Source organism: Pipistrellus kuhlii, unplaced genomic scaffold, assembly GCF_014108245.1.
Source record: "Pipistrellus kuhlii isolate mPipKuh1 unplaced genomic scaffold, mPipKuh1.p scaffold_m20_p_4, whole genome shotgun sequence".
Classification (NCBI taxonomy): domain Eukaryota; kingdom Metazoa; phylum Chordata; class Mammalia; order Chiroptera; family Vespertilionidae; genus Pipistrellus; species Pipistrellus kuhlii.
The window spans coordinates 1,634,610-1,662,587 of record NW_023425540.1 but is presented as its reverse complement, the minus strand read 5'-3'; the positions used below and the strand labels follow the sequence as shown (position 1 = coordinate 1,662,587).

At 54.3% G+C, this 27,978-nt stretch overlaps 2 protein-coding genes across 3 annotated transcripts in view; both read left to right on the top strand.

The window, feature by feature from the left end:
* The window catches only part of ITGA1 (integrin subunit alpha 1), a 127,563-nt gene that overhangs the window by 50,929 nt on the left and 48,656 nt on the right, over positions 1-27,978 (top strand). The gene's annotated exons all lie outside the window — the stretch shown is intronic.
* Positions 138-4,969, top strand: PELO (pelota mRNA surveillance and ribosome rescue factor). Its single transcript, XM_036409787.2, has 2 exons — positions 138-1,255; positions 1,822-4,969. Exons 1-2 carry the CDS (start codon positions 530-532, stop codon positions 2,248-2,250), a joined length of 1,155 nt encoding a protein of 384 aa, XP_036265680.1. The 5' UTR covers positions 138-529; the 3' UTR covers positions 2,251-4,969.

Below are 27,978 nucleotides of genomic sequence, written 5' to 3'. Positions count from 1 at the left end.
ACTCCCCGCAAACAGGAAGAGGGGAGGCGTGGGAAGGGCCGCTGGAGCCTTAAAACCAAGGACTCGCGGGAAAGCACTGCGTCCGCCCGCCCCGGAGGCTCCCTGGCCGCTGCGCCTCCCCGCGCACTGCGCCTGCGCGCGCCGCCAGCTGAGGCCCCGCCCCCCGGCGGACGTCAGACGTGCGCGGGGGCGGGGCTGCGGGCGGCGCGGCTGCGCATGCGCCCTCATTGCATCAGCCCCGGGCGGCGCCGCGGCGGGGACGCGCACGGGCCGTGTTCCTGGGGGGCCTCTCGCGCCGGGGGTGGCGGCGCCCCGGACCGAGGATGGCGGGGCCGGAGTGAGTGTGCCCGCCGGCTGCGCCTGTGGAACCCGGCCTCCCTGCCCGCCGGCCGCGCCTGGGGAGCCCGGCCTCCCTGCCCGCCGGCCGCGCCTGGGGAGCCCGGCCTCCCTGCCCGCCGGCCGCGCCTGGGGAGCCCTAGGCGGGCCCGCCCCCCCCCAGACCCCGCGCCCCGGCCCCCAGGCCCGCGCCATGAAGCTGCTGCGGAAGGACATCGAGAAGGACAACGCGGGCCAGGTGACGCTGGTGCCCGAGGAGCCGGAGGACATGTGGCACACCTACAACCTGGTGCAGGTGGGCGACAGCCTGCGCGCCTCCACCATCCGCAAGGTGCAGACCGAGTCGGCCACGGGCAGCGTGGGCAGCAGCCGCGTGCGCACCACGCTCACGCTGTGCGTGGAGGCCGTGGACTTCGACTCGCAGGCCTGCCAGCTGCGCGTGAAGGGCACCAACCTGCAGGAGAACGAGTACGTCAAGATGGGCGCCTACCACACCATCGAGCTGGAGCCCAACCGCCAGTTCACGCTGGCCAAGAAGCAGTGGGACAGCGTGGTGCTGGAGCGCATCGAGCAGGCCTGCGACCCGGCCTGGAGCGCCGACGTGGCGGCCGTGGTCATGCAGGAGGGGCTGGCGCACGTGTGCCTGGTCACGCCCAGCATGACGCTCACGCGCGCCAAGGTGGAGGTCACCATCCCGCGCAAGCGCCGCGGCCACTGCGGCCAGCACGACCGCGCGCTGGAGCGCTTCTACGACCAGGTGGTGCAGGCCATCCAGCGCCACGTCCACTTCGACGTGGTCAAGTGCGTCCTGGTGGCCAGCCCGGGCTTCGTGCGCGAGCAGTTCTGCGACTACATGTTCCAGCAGGCGGTGAAGACGGACAACAAGGTGCTGCTGGAGAACCGGGCCAAGTTCCTGCAGGTGAGCCCTCCTCCGGGGGCTGAGCGTGCGCAGCGGGGGGAGGACAGGGGCTGTAGGTAGGAACTGTTCTGGGGCACCGGCCTGTGTGCTTCAGTGGGTAGAGCGTCGGCCTGCGGACCGAAGGGTCCCAGGTTCCATTCCCGTCAATCAAGGGCAGGTACCAGGAGAGGCAGCCAATCCATGTGCCTCTCACATCGATGTTTCTCTCTGTCTCTCCCTCTCCCACTCTTTCAAAATAAATAAATAAATAAATAAATAAATAAATAAAACACAATGGAAACAGTATCTTCTGGTGAGGATTAAAATAAGTAACAACAAAGAAACTATTCCTGAAGCTTTAGACCTGGGGCACGTGTCAGGGGGGAGAGGCTTCGTTTGACGGGGATGGTCAGTGAGACAGTGAGAAAAGCTGGCAAATGTGTCCAGTCACCGAGGCCCAGGGCCCTGAGCGTGTAGAGCCGGCCCCGCGCTGGGCGCTGGGCGCTGGGCGCTGGGCGCCGGGCCCCGGGCCGCGGGCTGCGGATGGCGCTGCGGCGGGCCTCTGTCTGACGTCCTTGCGGTTGCAGGTGCACGCCTCCTCCGGACACAAGTACTCCCTGAAGGAGGCGCTGTGCGACCCCGCGGTGGCCAGCCGCCTGGCGGACACCAGAGCCGCCGGGGAGGTGAAGGCCCTGGACGACTTCTACAAGATGCTGCAGCACGAGCCCGACCGCGCCTGCTACGGCCTCAGGCACGTGGAGAAGGCCAACGAGGCGCTGGCCATCGACACGCTGCTCATCAGCGACGAGCTCTTCCGGCACCAGGACGTGGCCGCCCGCAGCCGCTACGTGCGGCTGGTGGACAGCGTGCGGGAGAGCGCGGGCACCGTGCGCATCTTCTCCAGCCTGCACGTGTCCGGCGAGCAGCTCAGCCAGCTCACCGGCCTGGCCGCCGTCCTCCGCTTCCCCGTCCCCGAGCTCTCGGACCAGGAGGACTCCAGCTCCGAGGAGGATTGACGGCGGGGCCGGCACTCGGAGAGCCCTGTGCCCCTGCCCGGCACCTGCCCGGCACCTGCCCGGCAGCCGGAGCAGAAGCCGCCGGAGCAGTCTGTGCGGTGCCCGCGGGCCGGCCACGCACCCGTCACGCGGGTGGTCTGTGGCTGGCGGGACGGGTATTTAAAGCGGAACAATAAATTAAAGGAATAATCTCCACGCACTTCCGCTTTCATTGATTAGGATGATTTGACCTCGGAATCATGAGTTGGCTGTACTGGGAAACGCTGTGTGTATTTATAAGAATCCTGTGTGTCCTTGGGGTGGATCGTGAAGCCCATGCTTCCTGCCTGGAAATCGTTTTCCTCAGGAAACGCTCCTCATGCTTCCTTATCCTCATTCACACTCTTTATTTGGCTTCTGCCTGGTGGTCCCGCTCCATGTGTGTTGGATCGCTTCCTCCCCACTTGCCCGACCGTCCTTTAAAAAAAAAAAAAAAAGGCTATTTCCAATGATAGCCAAATAGTAGCCCTTTTTGAAGGCAAATTTAACATGTTTTTTTCCTTAAAGAAAACCCCAGAGTTGTTTCAACATGATTGGCTTAACAAGTCTCTTAGTTAGGGTTCACTGTAGTCGCTTCAGAGGGCCTCTGAACCAGTTTTTTATACGGCGCGAAGCATGGTCTGCGAGGGCCTCTCAGTCATCTGTCCAGGCGCCCTCTTTTCCACATGAGACCGTCGGTCTGATTGGCTGGCGAGGGCTAATGAGTGGCGATAGGAAGGAGTCCCCCAGTCTGGACCCATTTGCTTGCACTGCCACACTGTCTTTTTTGGCCTGTCATAGTGATACTTAACGCTGTGTCTGTGTGTTTTCACATTATTACTGGACTTCCTCTACATCCTGTTACTTTTTTTTTTTTTAATGTGCAATTCTAATCACTAAGAAGGGAGCCTTGTTGTACTTGCAGCTTGACCCTTTATAATCCTCAGTTTAGCAATAATGAGGAAAAGCCTTATGAGGAAAGAGTGATAATTCATTTGTAACCCAGGATCAACTTGCCTACCTCAAGTAGGGACTGACACTAAGTAAACTTTTTCATCCTCCTTCTTGAGCCTGGGTCTTCCTGCTGGTGTGAGGACCGGGTTTGGGAATTATTTCCTAAAACTTCCCAGCTAATCTGAGCTTTTTATTTGTAATTAGGAATAGATATCTCCATAGACCTTAAATTCACATTTTTACACACCTACGTCCTTTAAAATAAATCAGATTGTCATTTCATTACAACTCCTTGAATATTTAACTTTCAAATACGTTTTTAAGTCCTGTGATAGAGGTATATAAATGAAGACACCCAGATTATGAATTTAAAAACTCGACTGACAATGAGTCATACTCTCAGGTTTTGGAGATTTGGGGCACCTGTTACTCTCATAATCTATGCAGAATGCTCATTCTGGGCTCTTCTCCCCAGAAATAGAAGTTAGGGAAAAGAAAGCCTGCTGGTAATCTAACCCAGTGGTCGGCAAACTAATTAGTCAACAGAGCCAAATATCAACAGGAGATTAGAATTTCTTTGGAGAGCCAAATTTTTTAAACTTCTAATGCCACTTCTTCAAAATAGACTCACCCAGGCCATGGTATTTTGTGGAAGAGCCATACTCAAGGTGCCAAAGAGCCACATGTGGCTCATGAGCCGCAGTTTGTCGACCACGGATCTAACCGGTCCATCTTGGGCCACAGCTTCTCAAATTTAGCTGCTTGGGAGTCAGAAACTCAGTACCCAGACTGGACCTTTTACCACTAGAAATGCTATGTTTTGGGTTTTGTTTTTTTTTTTAAGCTTTCCAGGTGATCCCAATAGACCTCAGGGCTAAGAACCACTGACTCAGGCCTTATATTCAAGTGTGGTCCATGGGCCAGCTGCATCTGCTGAGGAAGTTCCAGAAATTAGAATCCAGGTCTCTACCTACACCTACCTCTACTGAGTTGCAGTCCAGTTTAAGGCTATCTCCAGTTGATTACTATATGTAACTATAAAACTTCTTTAAAAGAAAGCATGTTTTTATGTCTATAAAGTACTTAAAATATCCATAAGGATTCCTATTTTTAAAACTCCATTTTATACCGTTACCAAAGGATATGAATTTTCCTAGATGCATAGGTAGAAATGTCAGAATAGTGATAGGAGCATAGAAAATAAAAAGCTTAATTTTTAAATCATATTCTGAAGAGCAGAATGGACCATAATTCTTTGGAAACTGCTCTGTAGTCTAATTCCATCTGCTGCTCATGAATGGGGAAAGACCATGTGGAGCAGATGGAAGCCCTGCCGTGACATACCTCTCCACACAGCGTGTGCTCTGTCCATTTCCACTGGCCACCGGCTCCTGTGAAGGAGGATTGGGAACCCCACTGGGCACAGCAGCGAGGCGCTGGCAAGTTTGTTTCATCTCACTGGGTCTGACACGTGTCAGATGGCATTTTGCTGTTTCTGCCCGGCTATTAAGTGTTAGACGTTTTTCTCATCTCATGCCTGGGTTCCAGACTCTGGGTGTCACTCCCATTACTCCGTTAGAGACAGGTCGGACCTTCCTCCTCTCCGGGGCCGTTTCCTTTTCTAAGCCTCTGCTCAGTTCTGTCCACCCCAGTTTCTCTGTACCAGACGTTGAGTCATCGTTTCCACAGTTCAGGTATTCTGGAACTGAAACCCTCTTGGTTGCTAACAATAAAAGTCCACAGATGAGCCGAGACCGGTTTGGCTCAATGGATAGAGCGTTGGCTTGGGGACTGAAGGGACCCGGGTTCGATTCCGATCAAGGGCATGTACCTTGGTGGCGGGCATATCCCCAATAGGGGGTGTGCAAGAGGCAGCTGATTGATCACACTCTCTCATTGATGTTTCTAGCTTTCTATCTCTCTCCCTTCCTCTCTGTACAAAATCAATAAAATATATTAAAAAAAAAAAAAAAGTCCACAGATGAAACAGCGTATGCAGTCGTGGGATGGAGTGTGTGGGTTTGGCCGTTGGGAGAAACCAGGGGAATTGGAGCAGGAGGAGGCGATAAACTGCACTCACAGCCTCCCGGCCTGGCTGCAGGGGGCGGGCTGGAGGCAGGAGGTTGGCTCTGGGAGTGCCGGCTAGAGCGATCCAGGGTGCAGTGGTGCCCTGACAGACAGGGACTGCCGTCCTCAGTGGGAATGAATGGCACCAGGGGGTCAGAGGCGCCTGGGCTGCGGAGCATCAGTCACTGAAAGAGTCCAGTTGCGGGTGCCCCCTCCCCCATGTCCCTCGTGGTTCAGAGTTCAGGTTCAAGGTTTGGGTTCTGGAGGAGGCTGCACGCAAATGAAAGAGACTAGGAAATATTAACTTGGAAATACTGGGGGCCGGGCGGGAGCCCAACTCCAGGGGAAGGACTCCACGCCGCTCTGGCCTCGCCGTTCCTTTTATTGAGACTATGGGATCCACCCACAGCCTCTAGACAGGCAATGCCAGTAACAGCCCATCAGCAAGGATCGACTTAAGACTGACAGGTGGAGGCTGCTTCAGCTGCCCTTGTCTCCACTAGACTGTGGGTGCTGGCTCTGGCCTCTCAGAGCTGCAAGGCTGACCAGCCTTCCGGCTTCCTCGTCCACACCTCTGTGCTAGAGAAGGCAACGGGCTGCTTCCAACATCCAGTGTAGGGATCTTGATTTATTGTTAGTTAGTTATTTGGATGCCGGGATAGATGAGGCACCCTTCGGAGACGGGAAACAGGAGAGCTGGCTTGCCAGGAAAACGGCCTCTCTGGTTTGAGGTCTCCGACAGACCTCGCGTCCTCCCTGCCTCCCTCCCTCCAGGCTGGTGCGCGGTGTCCTCTCTTCTCCGCGCGGCCTTCCCAAAGCAGCTTTAGGACACTGTCCCTTCTCCCAGGAGCCCTTCCCCGGCCTCAGCTTAACCTGTGATCTTGGTGGTTTGGCTTTGCGTCTCTGTAACATGAGCAGAGAGTGGAGACGGAGGCCTGTTAGGTTCCTGGCTCTGAGAATTAATTCCCAGCTCCGAACAGATGCTCAAAAAACCGTTAGGCAGGATGAATAAATCCATAGGAGAAGGTCCCTTAGGCACTGAGCTTGCAGATTGAAGTTCAGGAACAAGCTGGGGATGATGTACAAGAGCTGCTAGCACATAAGTAGAACTGAGGTCCCGGAGGGGAAAGGATCTACCAAGAATTAGTACAACTAGAAAGGAAGGGCCAGGCCCAGAGCAGAGGGAAGGGGGAGTATGTGGTCCCTGTAAATACAACGTGACTCCATTGTCGGTATATAGTCGTTCACCGCGGGGGTGCTTCTGTAGCTCAGCAATGGACACAGCTGGATACTTATTCCTCACAGATCCCCAGGCGCCAGAGGTACGCATGTAAAAAAGTGAAAACAGCGACTGCCTAGAAGCTGAACTTTTAAAAGTTGTTAGGATAAAAAATTTCTAGCTTTCGGAGCAAACGCCAAATTACTTCTGTATGTGGTTTTTAATGTGGGTCTTAACATCCGTGTACATTTACCAATTTAGTGTGTGAAGAGTTCCAGTTTTTAAAAAAATAGGCATATTAGGGGTGATGGCTGAATTTATTAGGGAACGTCCTCAGGGCTCCCATAGTCAGGAGTCTCACTCATTCCCAGGGTTCCTGGCACTGGCACCACAGCCTCCTGCTCCCTGCCCCCCACTCCCCTCCGGCCTCCCTCATGGCCCTCACCACTTCCGATTTCCCTCCCTGCAGACCACAAGGCTCGGAATCCTGGCATACGTTCTGCAAAGCTCAATTTGTGTTCGTGTGATAAGTTGATCTGGATCGGCCGTAGCCTTGTTGATGCACATTTTTTAGGAGATGAGTTCCCCGCTAGGGAAGGGCAGCTGAAAGAGGCACCGAGGCTGCAGATCAAGGGTCTCAAACCCTCGAAAAATGCTTTCCTTCACGCTGATGCGAGTCTCCTGCCGCTCTGCCACTCAGCTTGCGTGTCCCGGGAGGTTTTGTGATTGGGAAACAGGCCGTTCTGAGTTTTCTAGGGGGCTGTGTGGGCTGTGTGGGTTGCTGACAGATTGACAGTTTAGATGTCTGAATGTGTTTCTGACCAGCCCACGTGGCCTCTCAGGAGCTGAGATGCAAGTACAGGGTTTTGTGTGTGGAGGTGCCTCATTAGGAAAGACTCAGAAGGCAGCAATGCAGCTAATGAGGAGTTGGCAGATAAGATCTATGCTCTGGTCTGGGAATTCAGCAAGGAGAACAATCGGAGGTGTTACCTAACATAGCCAGCAAGTAGCTGGCAAACCAGCTAGGCCTAAAAAGGCACCGTCCAAGTTGGGGAAGGTCTCAGGTCTGAGAGGCGGTGAGAAAACCTTGGCCGGAGGCACTTAGGGAGCAGACTCAGGGGGTGATGGCATCGCACTCAGCATTTTCTTTACATCGCGAGGGAGCAGTCTTCCTCATGGGGGCGTGTTCTGCAGAGTCTCTCCTCATCCTCACCCACGTTGTAGAGGGTACTTTATAGACTTCCCAGTATAATGACTTGTAAGGCAGCCAGCCCATTTATGGAGCAGTACTTATTTATTTTTAATATGCTTTTATTGATTTCGGAGAGGAAGCGGGGGAGGGGGTGAGAGAAACATCAATGGTGAGAGGGGACCACTGATGGCCTGCCTCCGCACACTCCGCTCTGGGGATGGAGCCCACAACCTCAGTCAGGGCATGTGTCCCGGGTGAGGGGTAGATCCCCAGTGGGGGGCGTGCAGGAGGCAGCGGATCCATGATGCTCTCGCATCATTGATGGTTCTCTCTCTCCCTCTTTCTTCCTCTCTGAAATCAATCAAAATATATTTAAAAACAAACAAAAAGCAGTGCTACTGTGATCACTCTTCAGCTGCCGTGCTGGAGGGACGGCCGGTTCCTGGCCCTCCCCGGGGGGAAACTCAGATCATCGCTGCAACAGGAATTCTCTTTAAGGAAAAAAATCCCGGGTGAGTTTTTCTCGGAGGTGGCAGGTCCTCTGAGTTCCAGTCTGAGTTCCAGAAGCTTCCCATCTGGAATTTTTCGTTGAGCCCTCCTGTAAACATCCACGGGAACGTTCTGTCTGACATCACGGTGATGAATCGCTCTGCGGACATGAAACATCTTAGTCTGAGCTGCGGCTCGCTGCTCTTGTGACCCTCCTTGTGCTTTTTCTCCCTCCGCGAGAAGAGGGAGGGACCGTGGCCGTGGGGGCATCGCTGCTGGTCTGGGCGAGGGGGGAGTCTGAGAGCACACGGCCCGCGTGGCTGGTCACTGGGGACCAGCAGGACGGAGCTGTCGGGGCCTCACAGAGCGTGTGACTCTCTCTTCGCGGGGCTCACACGGGGCCCCGCGGGAGGGCCACTTTCCTATCTGACCCACCCCGGGCTTCTTACCCACTTTCTCACCCAGGGCACAGTGGGGGGGGCGGGGGGACAGGGAAATCGGGAGCCAGAGGGGACCCTAAGCCTTCCCTGAGGCCGAGCCCAGCTGTGGCCTCCTTCCTCGGAGGAGAGCCTCTTCTGCCCCCAAAGCCCGCCTCGGCCTCCACTCCCCCGACAGCCACTGCCCAGGGCTGCGCTGTGCCCGCACCACTGCCCAGGGCCGCGCTGTGCCCGCACTGCCACACACAGGTGACAGAGAAGGCCACGGGCAGGCGGGCACGCAGCCACGGGACCAGGGGAAGGGGAGGGCTGCCGGGCCCTGGGGGCTGAGGCAGTGGGAGCATCTGCCCCCCTCTCTCTGCAGAGCAGAGGCCCGGGGCTGAGCAGTCCCTGCAGCCCCACGTGACTCGGAGGCTCCTTGCTCTGCGCCTGGGCCCGGCAGCCCTCAGCGGTGCCCCTGTCCACAGGGAGAGCCAGCACCTCAGGGAGGAGGGCGAGCACATGGCTCCCGCCTCTGCCCCGATACAAAGCTTCAGTGGAATAGAAATGTGGTCCAGGGACCAGGGCTGAGGTGGCTGGAAGATTCTGGAACCTTCCTATTTCTCACATTTTGGGTAACCCTGGTTTCCCTCTCAAGACAAACAGCAAAACAAATGAGGAAAGAGAGTGAGGAAGTCGCAGTGAGAGGGAGGGTTAGGGACGTGGTGTCCTCCTCCATTGCATCCTTGGAAATGAGGACGCCAGGGTAGAGGTGGGACACCTCAGAGTGAGGAAGCGCCCACTGGGGAGGGGAGCACCCACTGAGGGGGGGAGCACCCATTGGGGAGGAGGAGTGCCCACTGGGGAGAGGGAGTGCCCATTGGGGAGGGGAGCACCCACTGGGAAGGGGGAGTGCCCATTGGGGAGGGGAAGTGCCCATTGGGGAGGGGAGCACCCATGGGGGGGGAGCACCCATTGGGGAGGAGGAGTGCCCATTGGGGAGGGGAGCACCCACTGGGAAGGGGGAGAACCCATTGGGGAGGAGGAGTGCCCATTGGGGAGGGGGAGCGCCCACTGGGGAGGGGAGCACTCATTGGGGAAGGGGAGTGCCCACTGGGGAGGGGAGCGCCCATTGGGGAGGGGGAGTGCCCACTGGGGAGGGGAGCACCCATGGGGGGTGAGCACCCATTGGGGAGGAGGAGTGCCCATTGGGGAGGAGGAGTGCCCACTGGGGAGGGGAGCACCCATTGGGGAGGAGGAGTGCCCATTGGGGAGGGGGAGCGCCCACTGGGGAGGGGAGCACCCACTGGGGAGAGGGAGTGCCCACTGGGGAGGGGACGGGCTCACTGAGCAGGACTGCTCCGGTGCTGCAGTGCAGCCAGTGTGGGGCGGGGCGGGGGGCGGGGCAGGAAGGACTCTGGAGAAGGGAGGGGACATGTCTTTTCCGGGAGGACTCCCTGTGGGGCGCACCCCCCTCAGCCTGAGTGCCAGGAGGCGGGCGTGTGGACTGTGGGCGCAGGGAGGAGCGGAGGCTCTGTTGTCCTCAGTGAGCTAGGTGTGTGCTGGGCTTTTCGCGGTGAACCTGTGAGCACCTGAACCCTCGCTGGGCGCCTGCCTGGGGCTCAGGGTCCGAGGCCTTCCTCGCCTTCTCCGCTCCTGCCTCTCCCTCGGCGCAGCCGGTGGCGTGGGCAGTGGAGCCGCCGAGGGAAACGCAGGCCGCAGGTGTGGGGGGTCAGAGGATGAGGCACAGTGTGTCCGAGGCCGGCACGGTCGGTGCACCCCCACTGAATGTGCCACGGGGCCGCTCGCTGCGGCTCCTGAGGCTCCTGTAAGCCTGGCAAGGTCATGGCACGTGGGTAACAGGTGGGCACCAGGCAGGAGCCGTGGGGGCTGTTCTCCGAGGCCGCTGTGGCCCGGCAGGCAGACGTGAGGCCTGGGCGGGGCAGGAGAGCAGGAGAGCGGGGTGCCCCCCCCCCCCCCCCCCCCCCCCGCTCTCCTCCACGCCTCGTGGTAGCAGCCAGGCCTGCTGTCTTAGAAGCCGTGTCTTCCCTGCAGAATAACCAGCGGTGACGGTGACGCGGTTTGAAAAGGAATCTGTTTTGCACCAGGCCCCTCCGCTGCCAAGCCTCCGGGCTGGCCGGGCCGGCCGCGGGGGAGGGGAGGGGAGGGGAGGGGAGGGGCGGGGCGCATTCCACGGCAGGTCATGTGTGTGGAGTGCCGGCCAGGTCCTGCCATGTCTCAGCGGGGTTGGCGACCTCCGCAGGTGGGCGTGGGGGGAGGCCGTTCACACCGCTCTGGCTCTGGCGGGGGTGCCAGGAGCCCGAAGACCCCACACTCCACAGGCGGGCCAAGATCAGGGCCTGCCACCTCCCTCCCCTAGGGACCTGGCTTGCAGTCCCAAAGAAGCAGGCAAGGGGACAGCACCGGTCTTTATTTTTTCTAGAATGTTCTTTCAGCTTAGGCAGCGGTTCTCAACCCAGGCAGCACACTGAAATCAGCCAGGGCGTTCTGGCATCACACCGACGAAACCATGCCTGGGCCGACTGCCAAGCAAGTGAGCGCCCTGGGAGGGCCGGGCACCGTGCGTGGGCAGAGGGGAGCTGCAGCCAGTGAGGCCCAGCGCCAGCGCCCAGGGCCTAGGGGCCCCGAGGCACTCTCTGGCCTCTGTGCCCGGCATCTGTCTGGTGAGGGGAGAGGAATGGGCTGAGGGGGACTCCGGGATGGGCCCTCGCCCCGTTCGGGCACCATCCCTGAGGGAGGCGAGGGAGGGGGGCGATGGGAAGAGGCAGGAGACACCTCTGGCATCCCGCTCTGCAGGGTGCGTCTGGGCAGAGGGCGCATCAGGAAAAGGGGGTAAAAGCAGGTGTAACCGGGTCTCAGTACTGCCCTTGGCCGCTGTGAGGAGGCCTCGTCCTCTCCCCGCTGTGCAGGCCGGAGCCCTTACCTCTGAGGTCACAGGGTTGGCGGGTCAGGGCGCCCGTGGGGCGGGGCGGAGACTCTCCTGGTCAGCCCCCTCTGCCCACGCTGCCCGGCGAGAGGCCCGAGGAGGCCGGAGGTGCCCGCGGCCAGGGCCAGCCTCACCGAGGCTCAGCCCGGCGGGTCCCAGCACAGCAGTCTCAGCGCTGCCTCTGCCCCCCTGTCCCCCCCCCATGTGCCCCCTCCGCCTCCGCCCCCTGTGCCCAGGAGTCTCCATCGCCCCTGGGAGAAGCCGCTGTGGGCCCAGCCGGCGCAGGGCCTCCCTCCACGGGGCGTGTCCAGCTCCCCTTTCTCCCCGGAGCAGGGCTGCCCGTCGGTCAGGAGCACCTGCGCCCGCTGCCTTCTCAGGCTTCCTGCGGCTGTGGAAACAGGTGCCCGACCATGTCCGGTCAACGCGTGGCATCAGTACCTTTTCCTTGTGCTTGACTTTCTTTTCTGAGTCCTCACCTCGGGGCCCTGAGGCTGGAACGGGTCTGATTCGCCGTCCAGAGCTGCAGGGCGGCCTGCTGGGAGCTGGGCAGAGGGACTCACTGAGACGCTCGGCTCTGCCCGCCTGGGACCCCCGCCCTCCCGGGAGCCAGGGTTCCCGGGAGCTGAGCTGAGGGAAGGGCTGGGGTGGGGTCTTCCTGAGTTGCCTGGCCCCCGGCCTCTGACCTCTGCTATCCCCAGCTGACCTTTGCTTCTGGAAGGACGGAGAAGCCGGGAGAGAGGAAGGTGGTGTGCACCGCCCGCACACACCGGGCCTTGGCGGAAACGTTGTTGTTGTTTTAATACAGTTTAATTGATTTCAGAGAGGAAGGGAGAGGGGTAGAGAGAGAGAAACCTCGATGATGAGAGTGAATCATTGATTGGCTGCCTCCTGCGCGCACTCACTGGGAGGAGCCTGCAACCTTGGCTTGTGCCCTTAATCAGAATCAAATCCCGGACCCTTCAACCCATCGGCTGATGCTCTGTCCACTGAGCAACACCGGCCAGGGCTCAACCCTGTGTTTCCATGCAGCCGTCAGATGTGCAGCCGGAGGAGAGCTGGAGACCACGCAGGGGTCCGGTGGGCAGGCTGAGCAGGGCAGGGCGGCCACGGCATTTACAAGGACCCGGCCCAGAGGGTGCCTGCTCTCTCACAGGGACCCCGAGTTTCACATAAGCCGCCGCTCACACTGTGGCCACAGAGCAGCTTCTCTCCGCCTCCCTCAGGTGTCCCCTGCAAGCTTTAGGGGGGCGGGGTGGCAGGGAATGGGGCGCACCTCTTCTGAAGCAAGGTCCCGTTGTTTATCACATTCACGTTTGATCAGCTTGTGGCGTCCCCACCCCTCACGGCCACCCCTTGGCACCGTGGCCTCGCCTGGCTAAGGGAGTCCTCTGCTCGGTGGATGTCGGAAGCATCGCTGGTGAGCGGGCTCCCACTCAGGACTGGCCTGGCCCCTGGCTTTGGCCTTGTCCGGCTGAGCTTCCTGAGGCTCCTGGGGTCTCCGGGGTCCAGGAGCCGCTGCAGGAGCTGTAGGTGGTGTGTGTAGGGGGGAGGGGCCCTCCCAGGGCTGCACACAGTCTGAAGGATGGAAATGGGAGCCCCATTCCTGCTAAGTACTTAGATTTTAAACGGTCGTGCATTCTTAAAGGCATTGCCAGAACTGGGGAAGGTGCAGGGCTATTAATACAGAACATAAACAGGTTTGAGACCAGTTCTCATTCTTCCTGATGAATGAAATAGTGGAGAAGATGATCATTTTCAAAATTAGTGAGGAAGCCCATGATATTCCTATTGCTATCAAGTTCAGTGCGTGATTGAAGATACTTCATCCCAGACATTTGATTGGGTGTGTTTCCGGTGAGGGACAGCGAGGGCTCTGATCCTTCTGGCTCTTTATGCCCGTGGGGCTGGAGGTGCCTCCTCCTGAGCTCTCTCCTCCTGGGAGTCTGATCCCATGATCCCGCTGGAGGCAGAGCCCACGGCCAGTTACATGTTTATTTATTTGGTCAATGTTTAGCCTGCGGTTGGGCATTTCATGTCCCCGTGGAGACAGAGAGCAGCACAGAGTGGTGAAACATGGGAGGGGACAAGAGGTCTTTGGAAACGAGGAGAAAATCAGGAAAAAGGAAGAGGAAAGGGGTGGATGGCGCCTTAAACGTTCCCTTTTAATGTTTCTCACACATTTGGAAAAGAGAGTAAGTTCTTATATGCCTGAAGGAGCCGTTCAAACACACGGAACATATCGTCAGCACGTGCGGGTTATTTCACATGGAAAAAAGTATCATTAGCTTGTTCTGCACCCCGGAGAGACGGGAGGCCAGATATTTGAAGGACGTGTCCCCTAACTTAAAAGTGGTGTTTGCTTTATGGCCTCCGACTTAATGGCCTGTGACTGAATTTCTTTCAGCCCTGACCATGCCTGTGCTACAGGTTAAAATAAATAAATGAATATATATATATAACCTTCAAAGTCATTCACTAGAACACAAACATTAAAATGTTGTGATTAAATATCTTTAATCAAGCATTGAACTTGATAGTAATATGAATATTATAGACTTTCTCACTAATTTTGAAAATCATTATCTTCTCCAGTATTCATCGAAAACAATTAGAACTGGTCTCAAACATATTTATGTTCTTTATTTATTTTTATTTTTTTAAATATATATTTATTGATGTCAGAGAGGAAAGGAGAGGGAGAGAGAGAGAGATAGGTACATCAATGATGAGAGAGAATCATTGATTGGCTGCCTCCTGCATTCCCCCTACTGGGGATCAAGCCCACAACCCGGGCCTGTGCCCTTGACCTGGGACCCTTCAGTCTGCAGGCCGGTGCTTTATCCACTGAGCCAAACCAGCTAGGGTTTCTTCTTTATATATATGACATCACTTATCAAAATTAATTTGAGTATGTACATGCATTATCCAGACTTCAATGTCTTGACTTATGTGTGTTTCCTTTTATATCCCACTAAAGATAAAATACTTGGGAAGGTTGTTCTCTCAGTGGGCTGATGAGTAACCAAGTAAAGCATGCTGCCTGTTACCCAGTGTTAGTGACGGGAAGCCCTGATACACAGTCCTATACTAGCCACGAGGGCCAGGTGTTTGTTTGTATATTTTTTATTTTACTGTTTTAAGTAGAATAAAGTGAGGACTACATGGGAATCTACACGTGCCTCAAAATAAAAAGTTTAATTTTTTAAAAGCATATTACTGAATGATTAGAGTAATTCATGTTTTGTATTTTTCATTGTGGCAAAATATACATTAAAATGTTTCCATTTGTTTGGCCAGTGTGGCTCAGTGGTTGAGCATTGACCTATGAACCAGGAGGTTACAGTTCAAATTCTAGTCAGGGCACATAACTGTGTTGTGGGCTCCATCCTCAGTGGGGGACATACAGGAGGCAGCTGATCACTGACTCTCATCATTGATGTTTCTGTCTCTCCCTCCCCCTTCATCTTTGAAATATATATTTAAATTTTTTATTTATTTATTTATTTATTTTACCAGTTAACCATTTTAAAGATGCAATTCAGTGGCACTAAGTACATTCACACTGTTTTGCAACCATCTAGTTCGGAATGAAATTTTCTCCGCCCTCAATGCAAACCCCACAGCCAGCAGCAAGCGCTTCCACTCCTCTTTGCCCACAAGCTGGAGACCACAGGCCGCTTTCCGTTTCCATAAACATGCGGCTCTTTACACTTCATAGCGACGGGATCCTGCAATAGGCCACTTTGTGTCACGTAGCATTATGCTTCCACGTTCGTTCACACTGTGGCATGTAGCCGTACTTCATTCCTTTTTACCGCTGCATAATATCCCACGGTGTGGCTGTGTCCCGTTTTGTCTGTCCATTCACCAATGGATGGACTTTGGGGCTGTTTCCCCTTGGGGCTAAGTGGACAGGGCTGTGAACAATCAAGTACACATTTTTATGTGAACGTGTGTTTTCAAATGGTTGGGGTATTGTAGTCTCTGTAGGAGGAGTTATGGGGTCACGCAGTAGCTTTGTGTTTAACTTGTTGTTGTTGTTGTTGTTGTTGGTAATCCTCACCTGAGCATATTTTCCCCATTGGTTTTGAGAGTGGAAGGGAGGGAGGGAGGAGGGCAGACGGAGAGAGAGAAACACAGAGGTGAGAGAAACACATTGATCAATTGTGTTTGGATCTGCAACCCAGGTATATGCCCTTGACTGGGAATTAAACCCGAGACACTTTGGTTCGCAGTTCAGTGCTCTGACCACTGACCACATGGACTGGAGTTCTGTTTAACTTCTCAGGAACCGCCAGGCTGGTTCCCACGGTGGCTATACCATGGGAATGCCATCAGCCATGTGTGCGGTCCCGTCACCACAGATCCTCACCACAGATCCTCACCACAGTTCGGTTTCTTTTCCTTTTCTGATCCTATCCTTCCCACTGGGTGTGAGGCGGCATCTCATTGCGGTTTGATTTACTTTTTCCTAATAATTAGTGGCGCTGAGCATCTTCTTATGCGTTTATTGGCCACTGGTGTAACTTATTTGAAGAAATGTCCGTTGCAATTCTCTGCCCACTTTTTATTTGAGTTGTTGGCCTCTTTGTTGTTGAGTTTCTTCTTATTTTAAAAGGAGACGTGCCCATGGGGGCCTCCGTTTGCTGGAAGTGTTCTTTTTCTAGACGTGGGGGGTCCTGGCGGTGGTGTAAAGAGTTTGGTGGGTTTTTTCATTGTTTGTTTTTATTGCCACAAAGAGGACTCTATGAAAATGTCCAGAAAGCACTTTTCCGCACACAGTTCCCATGACGAACTCTTGTTTCTGCTCTCCTCCTCAGCTGGGAGCCGAGGTTCCCATCCTTCGGCCTCCGAGACCTAAGTTTGGCCTGGGCCGGCCTGGGCCAGAACCCAGGGGCGAGAAGGACTGTTGTACCTGACACTCGGCCCCGCGCCTCTGGGTGTTCGGTGACTGGGAGCTCACCGCCAGTTCTGCCGGGATGTCATTCCATGCATGGGCGGAGTAAACATGCAAATGAAGTGGCCCTTTCTACTCCGGAATGACATTTAATTCAGCATATTAAATCAAGTCCTCTGAGCTCCTAAATATAAAGAGGCAGCAGGGAGTAGCCGCCCCGTGAAAAGCTGTCTCCCTGTGAGCACATACAGACTGAGGCGTCCGCACAATGGCCTCATTCAGACGGAAAGCTTAGAAGCCAGTTTTCTAGACACTGGTGCTATTCTGGAACCTTCTTTCTTCTGCTCCTTCCTGGACAGCGCTGTGAAGAAGCAGACGACAAGGCTTTGATTCACCACATCCTCCGACTGTCCCCAGTGCTCCACACGTCTTTACAGTCTGGCAGCTTCCACATGCAAGATTGTAGGAACGTTTAAAATGAGTCCTGATTTCCACCAGGGAGCACATCTTTACAGATTTTGTTTTTCCTTATTTGATGGCTATTTTTTTTTTTAAATCTTATAGTCATTTTTCAGTAGGTCGGACTTTACCCAGAAAATCATGACTAGTTGGTAAAGGTTGCACATAAGGAAACCCAAGGTGTGAAAATGTCCACAACGCTCTTTTGATACCTTTCAAGTCGTAAAGGCCACCCAAGTCGCGGTCCTGGACTTTCACCCTCGTGGGTAGAAATAGCAGCCGCCCCAGGGCCCGGGGGAGCCGCCCCAGGGCAGGCTGTGGAGGGGGGCAGAGCACACACCCCACCCAGGCGCCAGGCAGGGGTCACCGTGGCCGGTGGGCCGCCAGGCGGGGTCAGCCCTGTGTCCTCCCAGGCCAGTGGCCACAGAGCCCCTTGCTCCCGCTGGCTCACCCCGGCCCCCCGCTCGGCAGGACCCGGCCGAGGCTCCCCTTGCACAATGGCAGAGGCCAGCGTCTGACCCGCTGGGACAGTGACTGTCATTCCGGTGTCTGCTCCTCCTCGCCCTGGCCGTGCTCCCCACAGACAGCCATTGGGAAAGCCTTGCCCAGCTGGCAGGCAGAGTCCTCTCAGAGGTGTAAAAAGTATTTACTCTCCCTGAGCTGAAAGCAGCGTCACCCTCTTCCTGGCGCAGAGAGGGCACCACGCTGTGTCCCACTCTCCCCATGATCTCCTTGTGTTCCCTTAGCCCAGGGCTCCCAGGGCTTAAACCGGAGCGGGGAGCCTAGGACTGGTGGGTTCGGGGGGCGGACGTCCAGGTGACAGGCATTGGCCATGGTCCTTGAGCGTTTGCTTGTTTGTTCACCTCGTAGCGTATTCTGCGGTTGCACTTGCGGCTCACCAGTGACTGAGCTCTTTGAGGGAAGGCTGCTGTTGGTCTCACCTGTCAGTCTTCATGGCTCTGCCCATGGGTGGACTTCTGCTAGTGTGTGCTGAATCAGCACCACGCATTCATAGTGCTGTCACATGTAGACACTCATGTACGTACTGGTAAATTACATACACTGCAGGCCTGCTCCATTTTCCTTTCTTACTGTCTTTCTCAACTTTGTCGGGGGACAAAAGAGGGGAACATTGAGCCAAGTCAGCATTCTGTCTGTCTGCTCAGCTCGCTCGCCTCAGTGGCAGGAACAGGAAAATCCCTGGGCACCTTCTGAGAAGCAGAGTAAGGCGGGTGCCAACAGGGAGTGGCTGACCCCTGATGAGAGAGGAGGGCCCGACTACACTCCAGGTGAGCGGTCCTAACCTAGACCTTCCTGCTCTGAGATCCAGTGACTTATTCTTACACCAGTGAAATACTGGGAAGTCATAATTAATTAAATGCGGGCTCTTTCAATATATTTTTATTGATTTCAGAGCGGAAGAGAGAAATATAGAAACAGCAATGATGAGAGAGAATCATTGATCAACTGTCTACTGAGAATCGAGCCCACAACCCAGTCATGTGCCCTGATTGGGAATCGAACCGTGACCTCCTTGTTCATAGGTTGACACTCAACCACTGAGCCACGCCTGCTGGACTCCCTCTTTCTTAATGTAACTGCGTTTCATGCTTCGGATTGTCTGCTCTTCTTCAAAGAGGCACTGATCCACCCATATACATAGCACCGCCCTGAGATATGAAACAAGAAGTTAGAATGTGATTTGTCTTGGTTTTGGCGGTGGAAATTATGGGAAGGAACCAGTGGAAATTCTAGCAGGCAGTAAATTCTCAGGCCAATATATTTGTTTAAGCAAATTGTGAACCTTGGCTAATCGTGATGTTAATCTTATTTCCAAAATTTTTGCCCTTTGACATTTTTGCCCTTGGAGTTCACCCTTTGTGACGCTGACCCAAGTGCAAGCCTGAGATTGCAGCCCCTGTAGCAAAGGTCTCCACCAGGCTGTTCACATTGCCTGCCCGGAAATCGTCAGATCTCCCCCTCGTCTGAGTCTGCTTCCTTATCCCCTGCTGCCCCTGCCCCTTGCTCTCAATGTCAATGAAGTCAGAGGACTGTGGTCCATAGGAAGTGGGCAAAGATCATCCCAGCTGTTCTTTTATTCTGGGCCCCCCCGCATGCTGTGTGCTCTAACGTGCTAGTGGAGGATTATAAAAACAGTGCAAGCATTAATGAAATTAAAAAGGATTCTACAAGTTATAGCTGTCCATTCACTTTCAAACATCTTTATACATATAAAGAGCCAGGGTCCGTAATGTCCAAAATGACCGAATGGAAATCAGTCCTGCAGATCAGACCTGGAAAGAGGCCCAGAGAGAGAAGCAGAGTATTATCTGCTTCCTCCGTGGCAGCTGTTGATCATCCCTTGCCTCTCTTTCTCTCCAGGCCTCCCCAGCAGCTGTGGGGGCTGCTGATCAGCTGTGCCTCTCTGATCAGGCCCAGAGATAGACCTGGAGATGGTGACTGGCATAGAAACTGACCAATCAGAACCAAATCTGGGTGAACTGCGAGGAGCCAATGGCTTCCTAGGAGGCAGACCTTTTGACACTGACTGGCATAGAAACCGACTAATCAGAACGTAATCTGTGAAGGCGGAACATAACATGGGGCTGAGGAGGAGTTTTAAGGGCAACAGCTCTTTGGTGTAAGGTGTAAGAAAGTGGTTCAATTTTTTATTGACCAGTTTGTCAGTATAGTGCGAATGGCTGGCTATCAGACCACATATAGGGATCATGTATTTTTGTTTGCCAAAAGCATCTCCTTCTGAAAAAGGTTCTCTCCCCCATTTAAGCAATCTTATCCAATATAATCTATCTATACTAATAAAAGGGTAATATGCTAATTAGACCAGGTAGACTGGCCATCTTCTGGATGTCCAACTTCCTTCCAGACAAAGCCATGGTGGTGGGGCCTGAGGCAGAGGCAGTTAGGAGTGATCAGGCCAGCAGGGGAGGGCAGTTGGGGGCGATCAGGCAGGCAGGCAGGCAGAGGCAGTTAGGGGAAATCAGGCAGGCAGGCAGGTGAGAAATGAGGAGCCAGCAGTCTCATATTGCGAGAGGAATGTCTGGGATCGGCCTAAACCGGCAATTAGACATCCCCTAGGGATCCCCAATTGGAGAGGGTGCAGGCTGGGCTGATTTTGTGCACAGATTTTGTGCCCTGGGCTACTAGTATAGTAATAATTAAATAACCCATTTAATCTTTTTCATCATGAAAAACTTTAAGCTAACGAGAACATTAAAGGAACTACAAAGCAAACATGAATGTGTCCAATACTCAGTTTTCTGAAGTCTAAGCATTTCCCCACAATTGTTTCTTTTTCATAAGAAAGAAAACACCATGAGGATTATTGAGAAAGCCAAATAATGAGCAAATTTCCCCCTCTCTTGTGGTCAGAACCAGCTGGGAAATGACAAAACCATCCTGGAGCCCAGGTGACCACGGACACGCCCCCTGTTGACCCCAGGGTGGGCCTGACTTGCTCCCCAGCACCTGCTCGGAGGCCCCCAAGAGAAAGTGAGTGAGAGAGAAGACCAGGCGGCTCCACAGCTTCTCCTCATCTGGCCAATAGGTCAAGTGTGAAATCAGGGCAGAGAGAGAAAAGAGCAAGGCGTGTTTCAGCATGCAGCCCCCCTGTCAGGGAGCAGCAGGACCGGGAAGGAGCTTGGTCCTCCAAAAAGCTTACAGAGTTAAAGCCACACTTTCTAAATCTCCTTCTGGGACCGATCACCTTCCCTCCCCTGCCCAGTCCTGAGGTAACCTCTGCCTGGGTCTTAAGATCCTTGTCTATGACAAGCACTTCGTCACTAGCGTACTTGTTCAGTACAAGAATGCTTCCATTTAAGAAAAACATTGGCTGCCAGTGTGGGGGATATTAACTATAACATCTGTATGTACTTCCATTTCAAGATACCCTCGTAGACTAATGGAAAGAATGCGAAAGATGCTGCTACCGGAGAGAAATGCAGTGCGGAGCCAAGGACATCCCTGCCCAACTTCTGTTCTAAGCACGAGGAGACCAGAATGGCCTCAGCGGCCGCGAGAGCTCAGGAAACAGGGTTCAGAGCTTCCCCCAAGAGAAAGAGAGCCTCAGAGACCGTCTCCTCACCCAGAAAGGAAAACAAGCATGCTCTGACCCCTGCCTTCGGAGACATTTCAACATTCCAGGCTACTGAGATTTTTCTGCATCTCTTATAAACAAACCCCAGTGTCCTCTAAAACACTTTCTGATTTATTTTCCAATGTTTTTTTCTCCTTGTGAATAACAAATCATATTCATTTAGTGAACATTGTTTCCTCTTGATAAACTGGACAAGTTTTAAACTGGGCAGAGGCACCAGAGCTTTGGAGTGAAGGAGAATGTTTGGTAGTGAATGAGGCAATGGAAAATTTCTACCCCCAGTAGCTAGGCAGGGAGAAGTACTTATACAAAAGTCATTCTTAAGTGGCAGTGTATTATTAGGGGCAGTACTAAGCCATCCAGAAAGACTAGCCTGATGAATGTTATGGTACAGGGCCCTGGTCAGCAAACTGCGGCTTGCAAGTCACATACAGCTCTTTGGCCCCTTAGGTATGGCTCTTCCACACAATTAGGAGTACCCTAATTAAGTTAATAACAATGTAGTTTACGTTTTAAAGAATGTGGCTCTTAAAAGAAATGTCATTCCTTGTACTGTTGGCATTTGGCTCTGTTGACTAATGAGTTTGCCGGCCACTGGCCTAGAGGAATCAATAGTGACACCATTTGAAATGGCCAGTGAAAGCCAGTGAAAGCTCTAGGATGAGCAGATTTGTTACAGGTTTTGTTTTTGGTTGTGGTTGGCACAGTATTTAATTTTGTAAGCTTCATGAAGCCCTTGTGGTTCTAATGTTAATGATCGACCACTTGCATGTTAAAACAGAAAGTATTTAGATAATCGTATATCATCCAAAAGGAATGTTATAAGTCTGTATACTTTGCCTCCGGCTTCTGAGCTATCTGGCAGATAAAAATAAAAAAGAGAGAGGTCAAGGCCCAAGGAATCAACTATCTCTATAAGGTCCATGGCAAAATAAAATGTAGATGGACTTCATTGTATGGGTTGACTAGAGGCCTGGTGCACAAAATGGTGCACTCAGAGTGGTGGGGGTCCCTCAGCCTGGCCCTCTCACAGTCTGGGAATTCTTGGGGGCTCTCCCCATGTGGGCCTAAGCCGGCAGTTGGATGTCCAGAGGCAGGAGAGGCTCCCACCACCGCCACTGCAGTCACCGGCCGTGGGTCCAGTTTCTGGCTGAGCGACATTCTCCCCATTGGAGTGCACTGACCACCAGGGGGGAGCTCCTGTGTTGAGTGTCTGCCCCCTGGTGGTCAGTGCACAACATAGCAACTGGTCATTCCGCCGTTTGGTCAATTTGCATAATAGCATTTTATTATATTTTATTGTTTCTAAGCCCTTGCCTACAAATCATAACATTAACAAATGTTTAGGCACATCCCTCTTTGCAAAAATACTGTAGCTGACTCAAAATGACAGCAACCATTTTCAATCTGAATAATCACAACCTAATTTAACAGATATCTTTTTCACTTGTTGGAATTTCACTAAAAGAGGAATATCTAATATATTTTATAGGTGATATAGTTCAGTACACAGGACCACATTTTTAAAAGCTTTAAACTTTTACTCCTCAAATTTCAATAATTAAATGGTCCTATGTAATAAAGGCCTAATATACTAAGTGTCCAGTCGTCCAGTCAACCAATCAAAGCATAATATGCTAATGATATGCTAAGGCTGCTCAACTGCTCACTATGATGTGCACTGACCACCAGGGGGAAGACACTGTAGTAGTTTAGCTTGCTGCTGGGATCCAGCCAATCAGGACTGAGCAAAATGGGCCAGACACGCCCTGGAGCCCTACTGTGGTCCCTCCCCAGCTGGCCAACTTCCCGTGTCCCTCCCGGCCCTGATCATACACCAGTGGAGTCCCTCAGCCTGGCCTGCACCTCTTGCAATCCTGAGGGACCACCATCCCCCAAGTGCACAAAGTTCGAGCACTGGGCCTCTAGTTTCAAATAAAATACATATTTGGAATTTTTTTGATTTTTTAAAATTTCCATTTATTTTTTTGTTACACCTAAAGGTAATATCACGTAAACAATTTTAACTCCAAATTTTACAATGAGAATGGCTAAGGGCTCCTTTTGTACTATTGGTTCAGCAGGTACTAGACAATCCCTTTTCTCCCATTTTTGAGATGTCAGTGGTTCAATCTCAGAGTGAAATCCCAGCCAGCTGCCATATGCACTATGTCTGTTGGTGTCTTACGGTGAAGGACCTGAATAAAAAGCGGTACCTTCAGTAACGATCTTGTCAGTTAACTCACAAATTTACATGTAATTTCTCCGCAGTGACATAGAGGAGGGGTAGGGTAGCAGGTTGCCCGTCCTGAGGTTCTCTCTTCAGTGTGCACAGCAGGTCATTCCCAGGAAAGCAGAGAGCCACACACAGCTATAGGAAAGCTTTCCAACGTCCTCATTCGCTTTGGGCGCACTCAACATGGCCACCGGCCAACCAACAGAAAGGAAGCAGGGTTGGCAGGGTGCATGCCAGGCTGAGGGACTCCACTGGTGTATGATCAGGGCCGGAAGTTGGCCAGCTGAGGAAGGACCACAAGAGGGCTCCAGGGTTTGTCTGGCCCGTTTTGCTCAGTCCTGATTGGCTGGATCCCCAGGTCCAAGGAGTCGGGGAAGCGCCAGGTCGCAGCCGTGTCTCCTGCACTTGGACACGTGTGTGGCCTTCGAACGCTGACGCTCAAGCCACACGGAAACGTGGTTTACTAACTACGGTGTAAAAGCTTCAAGAATGGAATCTCCTAGTGCTAGGAACTGGAAATGGCGGTGAAGGCCATGGGTAGATTAGAAATCACCTGTTTCCATCGCCCGCCGTGTCTTTGGTTTCCTGGCTCCTGGTCCTGTGTGCCTGCTAACAGAAATATCCCTAACACGGTCAGTGTCTTCCTGTCTCACCGAGCAGAGATCACATGTAAACCAATAAACCTCAGGAAACATTTGTATGAACAACAATACAGCTTTTGCCTGGCCAGCATGGCTCAGTGGTTGAGCATCATGGTTCGATTCTTGGTCAGGGCACAGGCCCGGGCTGTGGGCTCCATCCCCAGTAGGAGGCAGTTGATCAATGATTCTCTCATCACTGATGTTTCCATCTCTCTTCCTCTCCCTGCCTCTCTGAAATCAATAAAAAAGTTTTTAAAAATAATAATAAAAAATTAAAACAAACAAAACAATAATACAGCTTTCGTTAGAGCCTCATCCACCAAGGACAGCGCGTCCGGGTGCCCGGAAACCCAGGGGCGCAGGCCTGCTCTCTGCAAAGTGCCTCCCGCCTCCCAGTGCCGCCCCCGCGGCCGCGCAAGGTTGGTGAGCTCAGCGCCCGGGTGCCAGCCGCGGGGAGCATCTGCACAAACACACAGGCGTGGGAGCCCGGGCCCCCGCGGTTCTCAGCTGTTCCGTCCTGTAAAGCGGGGGTGGCGCCTGGGCTCTGAGACCAGGATTCTCAGGAGAGGGGTCCGAGGGAGCGGCCGGGCCGGCAGAGATCTCTGGGGGAGGAAGTGGGAAACCACAGGGGAAGACAGAGGCTGGCAGGGCCCCTGGTGCAGAGCGCGTCCAGGGGTTTGCACGGAGGGTGTTTGAGAAACACGCCTTTGGGTTTGGTGTCTGGGCAGCTCCAGCCGGGGGCACGTCCTTACAGCCAGGGTGACCTCCGTGCTGAGACCTTCATTTCCCTGCCTGTTCCCTCCAGGCCCACAGCGCAGACTTGTATTCAGCACCTACTGTGCGCCAGGAACGAGGGTCCCGGCCCCTCCGGCCCCTCCGGCCCCCAGCGCCAGGTACCCCCAGGGGCGCCCTCCCGGTGAACTTCAGGTGCCGCTTGTGAGAGCCGGGCTGGGGCATCGGCATTGGCAGTCCAAACTGTGGGCCCCTCACGCCGCGGGCCCGGTGACAGCGCGGCCCAGGCCCAGGCGGGACGCTGGCACCCCGAGGTGTTTGTTTGGGTTGGCTGCCCGGACCTGCTGGTGGAGGCGATAGCTCGCTGACACATGACGTCACTGCAGATGAAAGGCCCGCAGGGCGAGAGGGATGGAGCCGGCTGCTCCTTACATAACGGGAAGCGCCCATTGTTTGCAGGAGACCCAGCCTGGGGTGGTGCTTTTCCCAGAAAGTGAGAACGCCTGAGGGGGGTGGTGATGTCATTTCCAACTCCGTGCTGCCTCGGGCTCCTCGCTCCAGGCTCTGCATGGTCTCCCCTCCCTCCTGTGTTTATTCCCGAGCCCCCCCAGCTGCAGACCTCCGGCTCCTCCGGCTCCTCTGGCTCCGGCTCGCAGTTCTGGTAAAATAATCATCTGGGAACTCCAGTCAACAAGAATGCCGCCGTCCCGCCGTGTTCTTGGCCAGATTCCGTTACGCTTTTGTTCAGATTTTATCCATGAAGGCAGACACGGAGATCCCACTCAGCCCAGTAAGAGGCCTCCAGCCAATGGGGATTCCAGGCCCGCAGGCCGCTGCTCCAAGGGCTCCCTCGTGTGTGACAGGGGAGGGAACGTGCTTCCGACGTGCACCAGCTCCCATCATCAAAGTGTTTCTTCCAGCTCCTCCGAGGTAAATGTGCCTCACCGAAGTTCCAGGAGAGAACAGTAAATGTGGAGTTACTGATGGCTTTCCTGAGCTTGCTGGTGGAGGTCAGAGCTGTGGACCGTGAGAATGACGGAGCCAGACTTTTTCTTACCTCCAGTCTGGAATACCGGATGCATCGCAACATGCAATGAGAGTGCACACACGGGTGATTGGGCATTTCTCTCCCTCCGAGCTGCAGGGGGCGGGCTCTCCCAGGTCTGGGGACACGGGCCCACCTCGGGGCTCCCCACCTCGGGGTCACTGCCCAGGCATGCTCTCTGACTCTCAGGTGGCTGAGGACGGTGACCCTGTTAGTGAGGCCTGGATATATGATAGAAGAGTCTGGAAGGGCCTCTGCAGGTGGGCATCCTGTCCTTGGACCAGACGTTAGATCTTTATGGTCCCTGGGGGGAGTAGCCTGGACTCGCTATGACCGGAGCATTGAGATGGTATCATAAACACGCATCGCTCTCAGGGCATGCGGTGGGACTCAAGGCCTGTGGCCACAAGAACTGGGCCTCACCTCAGACCTTCTTCATACATATCACTCCTTCTTCATACATGCCAGGCCTTCATACATGTCAGACCTTCATACATGTCAGACCTTCATACACGTCAAACCTTCATACACCTCAGACCTTCATACACATCAGTCCTTCATACACCTCAGACGTTCATACACATCAGTCCTTCATATACCTCAGACCTTCTTCATACATATCACTCCTTTTTCATACATGTCAGACCTTTATACATGTCAGACCTTCATACACGTCAAACCTTCATACACCTCAGACCTTCTTCATACATATCACTCCTTTTTCATACATGTCAGACCTTTATACATGTCAGACCTTCATACACGTCAAACCTTCATACACCTCAGACCTTCATACACATCAGACCTTCATACACCTCAGACCTTCTTCATACATATCACTCCTTTTTCATACATGTCAGACCTTTATACATGTCAGACCTTCATACACATCAAACCTTCATACACCTCAGACCTTCTTCATACATATCACTCCTTTTTCATACATGTCAGACCTTCATACACCTCAGACCTTCATACACATCAGACCTTCATACACCTCAGACCTTCATACACATCAGACCTGCTTCATACACCTCAGACCTTCTTCATACACACGGTTGTGGCCGCTGTAGGTGCGGGACGTGTGCTGTGGAAATGAGTCCTGAACCCGCTGACGTCACACTTCTGAGTCGCTGTTTAAGATCCGAAAGCCCTCAGAATGGGGGAACCCTCTCCCACAATGAAACTCCGCCGCCGTCTGGTACGCTGGCGCCTTGGATTTGCCCGTGGAACCTGTGAGCGTGTGCGGGGCATGCTCTGTGGGCAGCGCAGCTTTGTGCTGCTCAGGGCAGCCAGGCCTGGGGCGTCTGTAAGCTCATCATGCTGTCAGCAAAGCCGTGTGCAGTGACCGCCGGCTGAGCCGGATGCTCTGACTCCGAGGGAGGCTCTTGGAAAGCGTTCCGAGCTACACCGGGCGGAGTCCTCTGCCGCTTCACAGACACTGAAAGGGCCAGCTCCATGCAGAACCCTGTGGAGGAATCTCACTCATAAAGCGTTTCCTTACCTGAACTACAAGGGCCTGGGGGAGGCTCCGCCCTCGGTGCCCGCCTAGTGTGCTCAGGTGGCCTAGATGTACCACCTGTCATCTCCACCGCGGCCCGTGGGCACCCAGCCCGCACGTGAGGAGCCTGGTGCACCTGCTGAGCGTCCCCCACTGCGTCGCCGGGAGAAGGACCCGGCAAGCCCCAGGCCTGGGCAGGGACCACCTCCGGTGGGATCGCCGGGCTGTCCCTCGGGGAACGCCTCCTCTCCGGGTGATGGCTGGTGATTCGTGCCTCCCCGGTGCCAGGAGGGGCCTGGAGCTGTGCGCATCGCCCTGGTGCCCCGGGTTGCTGGGGGCTCGCTCTTCGGAAGCCCCCTGCCCCCGCAGTAGCCCTCTGTGAGCCGCGTTTCTGCTCGCTTCCCCTCGCGTAGTGAAATCCCACCCTCTGGGCGTGATCAGACGCTACCGTACTGTGGGGCCGTGCTCGAATGTCGGTGGGTGTACTCTTCACAGCCATTACATTGACCTCTGGTCCGTGGTACAGTTCACATCATAGGCCTTTCCTTTTCCGTATATGTATTTTTTAAAATTGGTTTCAGAGAGGAAGGGAGAGGGAGACAGAAACATCAGTGATGAGAGAGCATCATGGATGGACTGCCTCCTGCACGTCCCCCCGCTGCGGACCGAGCCTGCAACCCCAGCATGTGCCCGGATGGGGAATGGAGCTGTCACCTCCTGGTTCCTAGGAGGCACCCACCCGCTGAGCCACACTGGCCAGGCTCACAGACCTTCCTTGGCCCCTCGATCTTGAGCGCC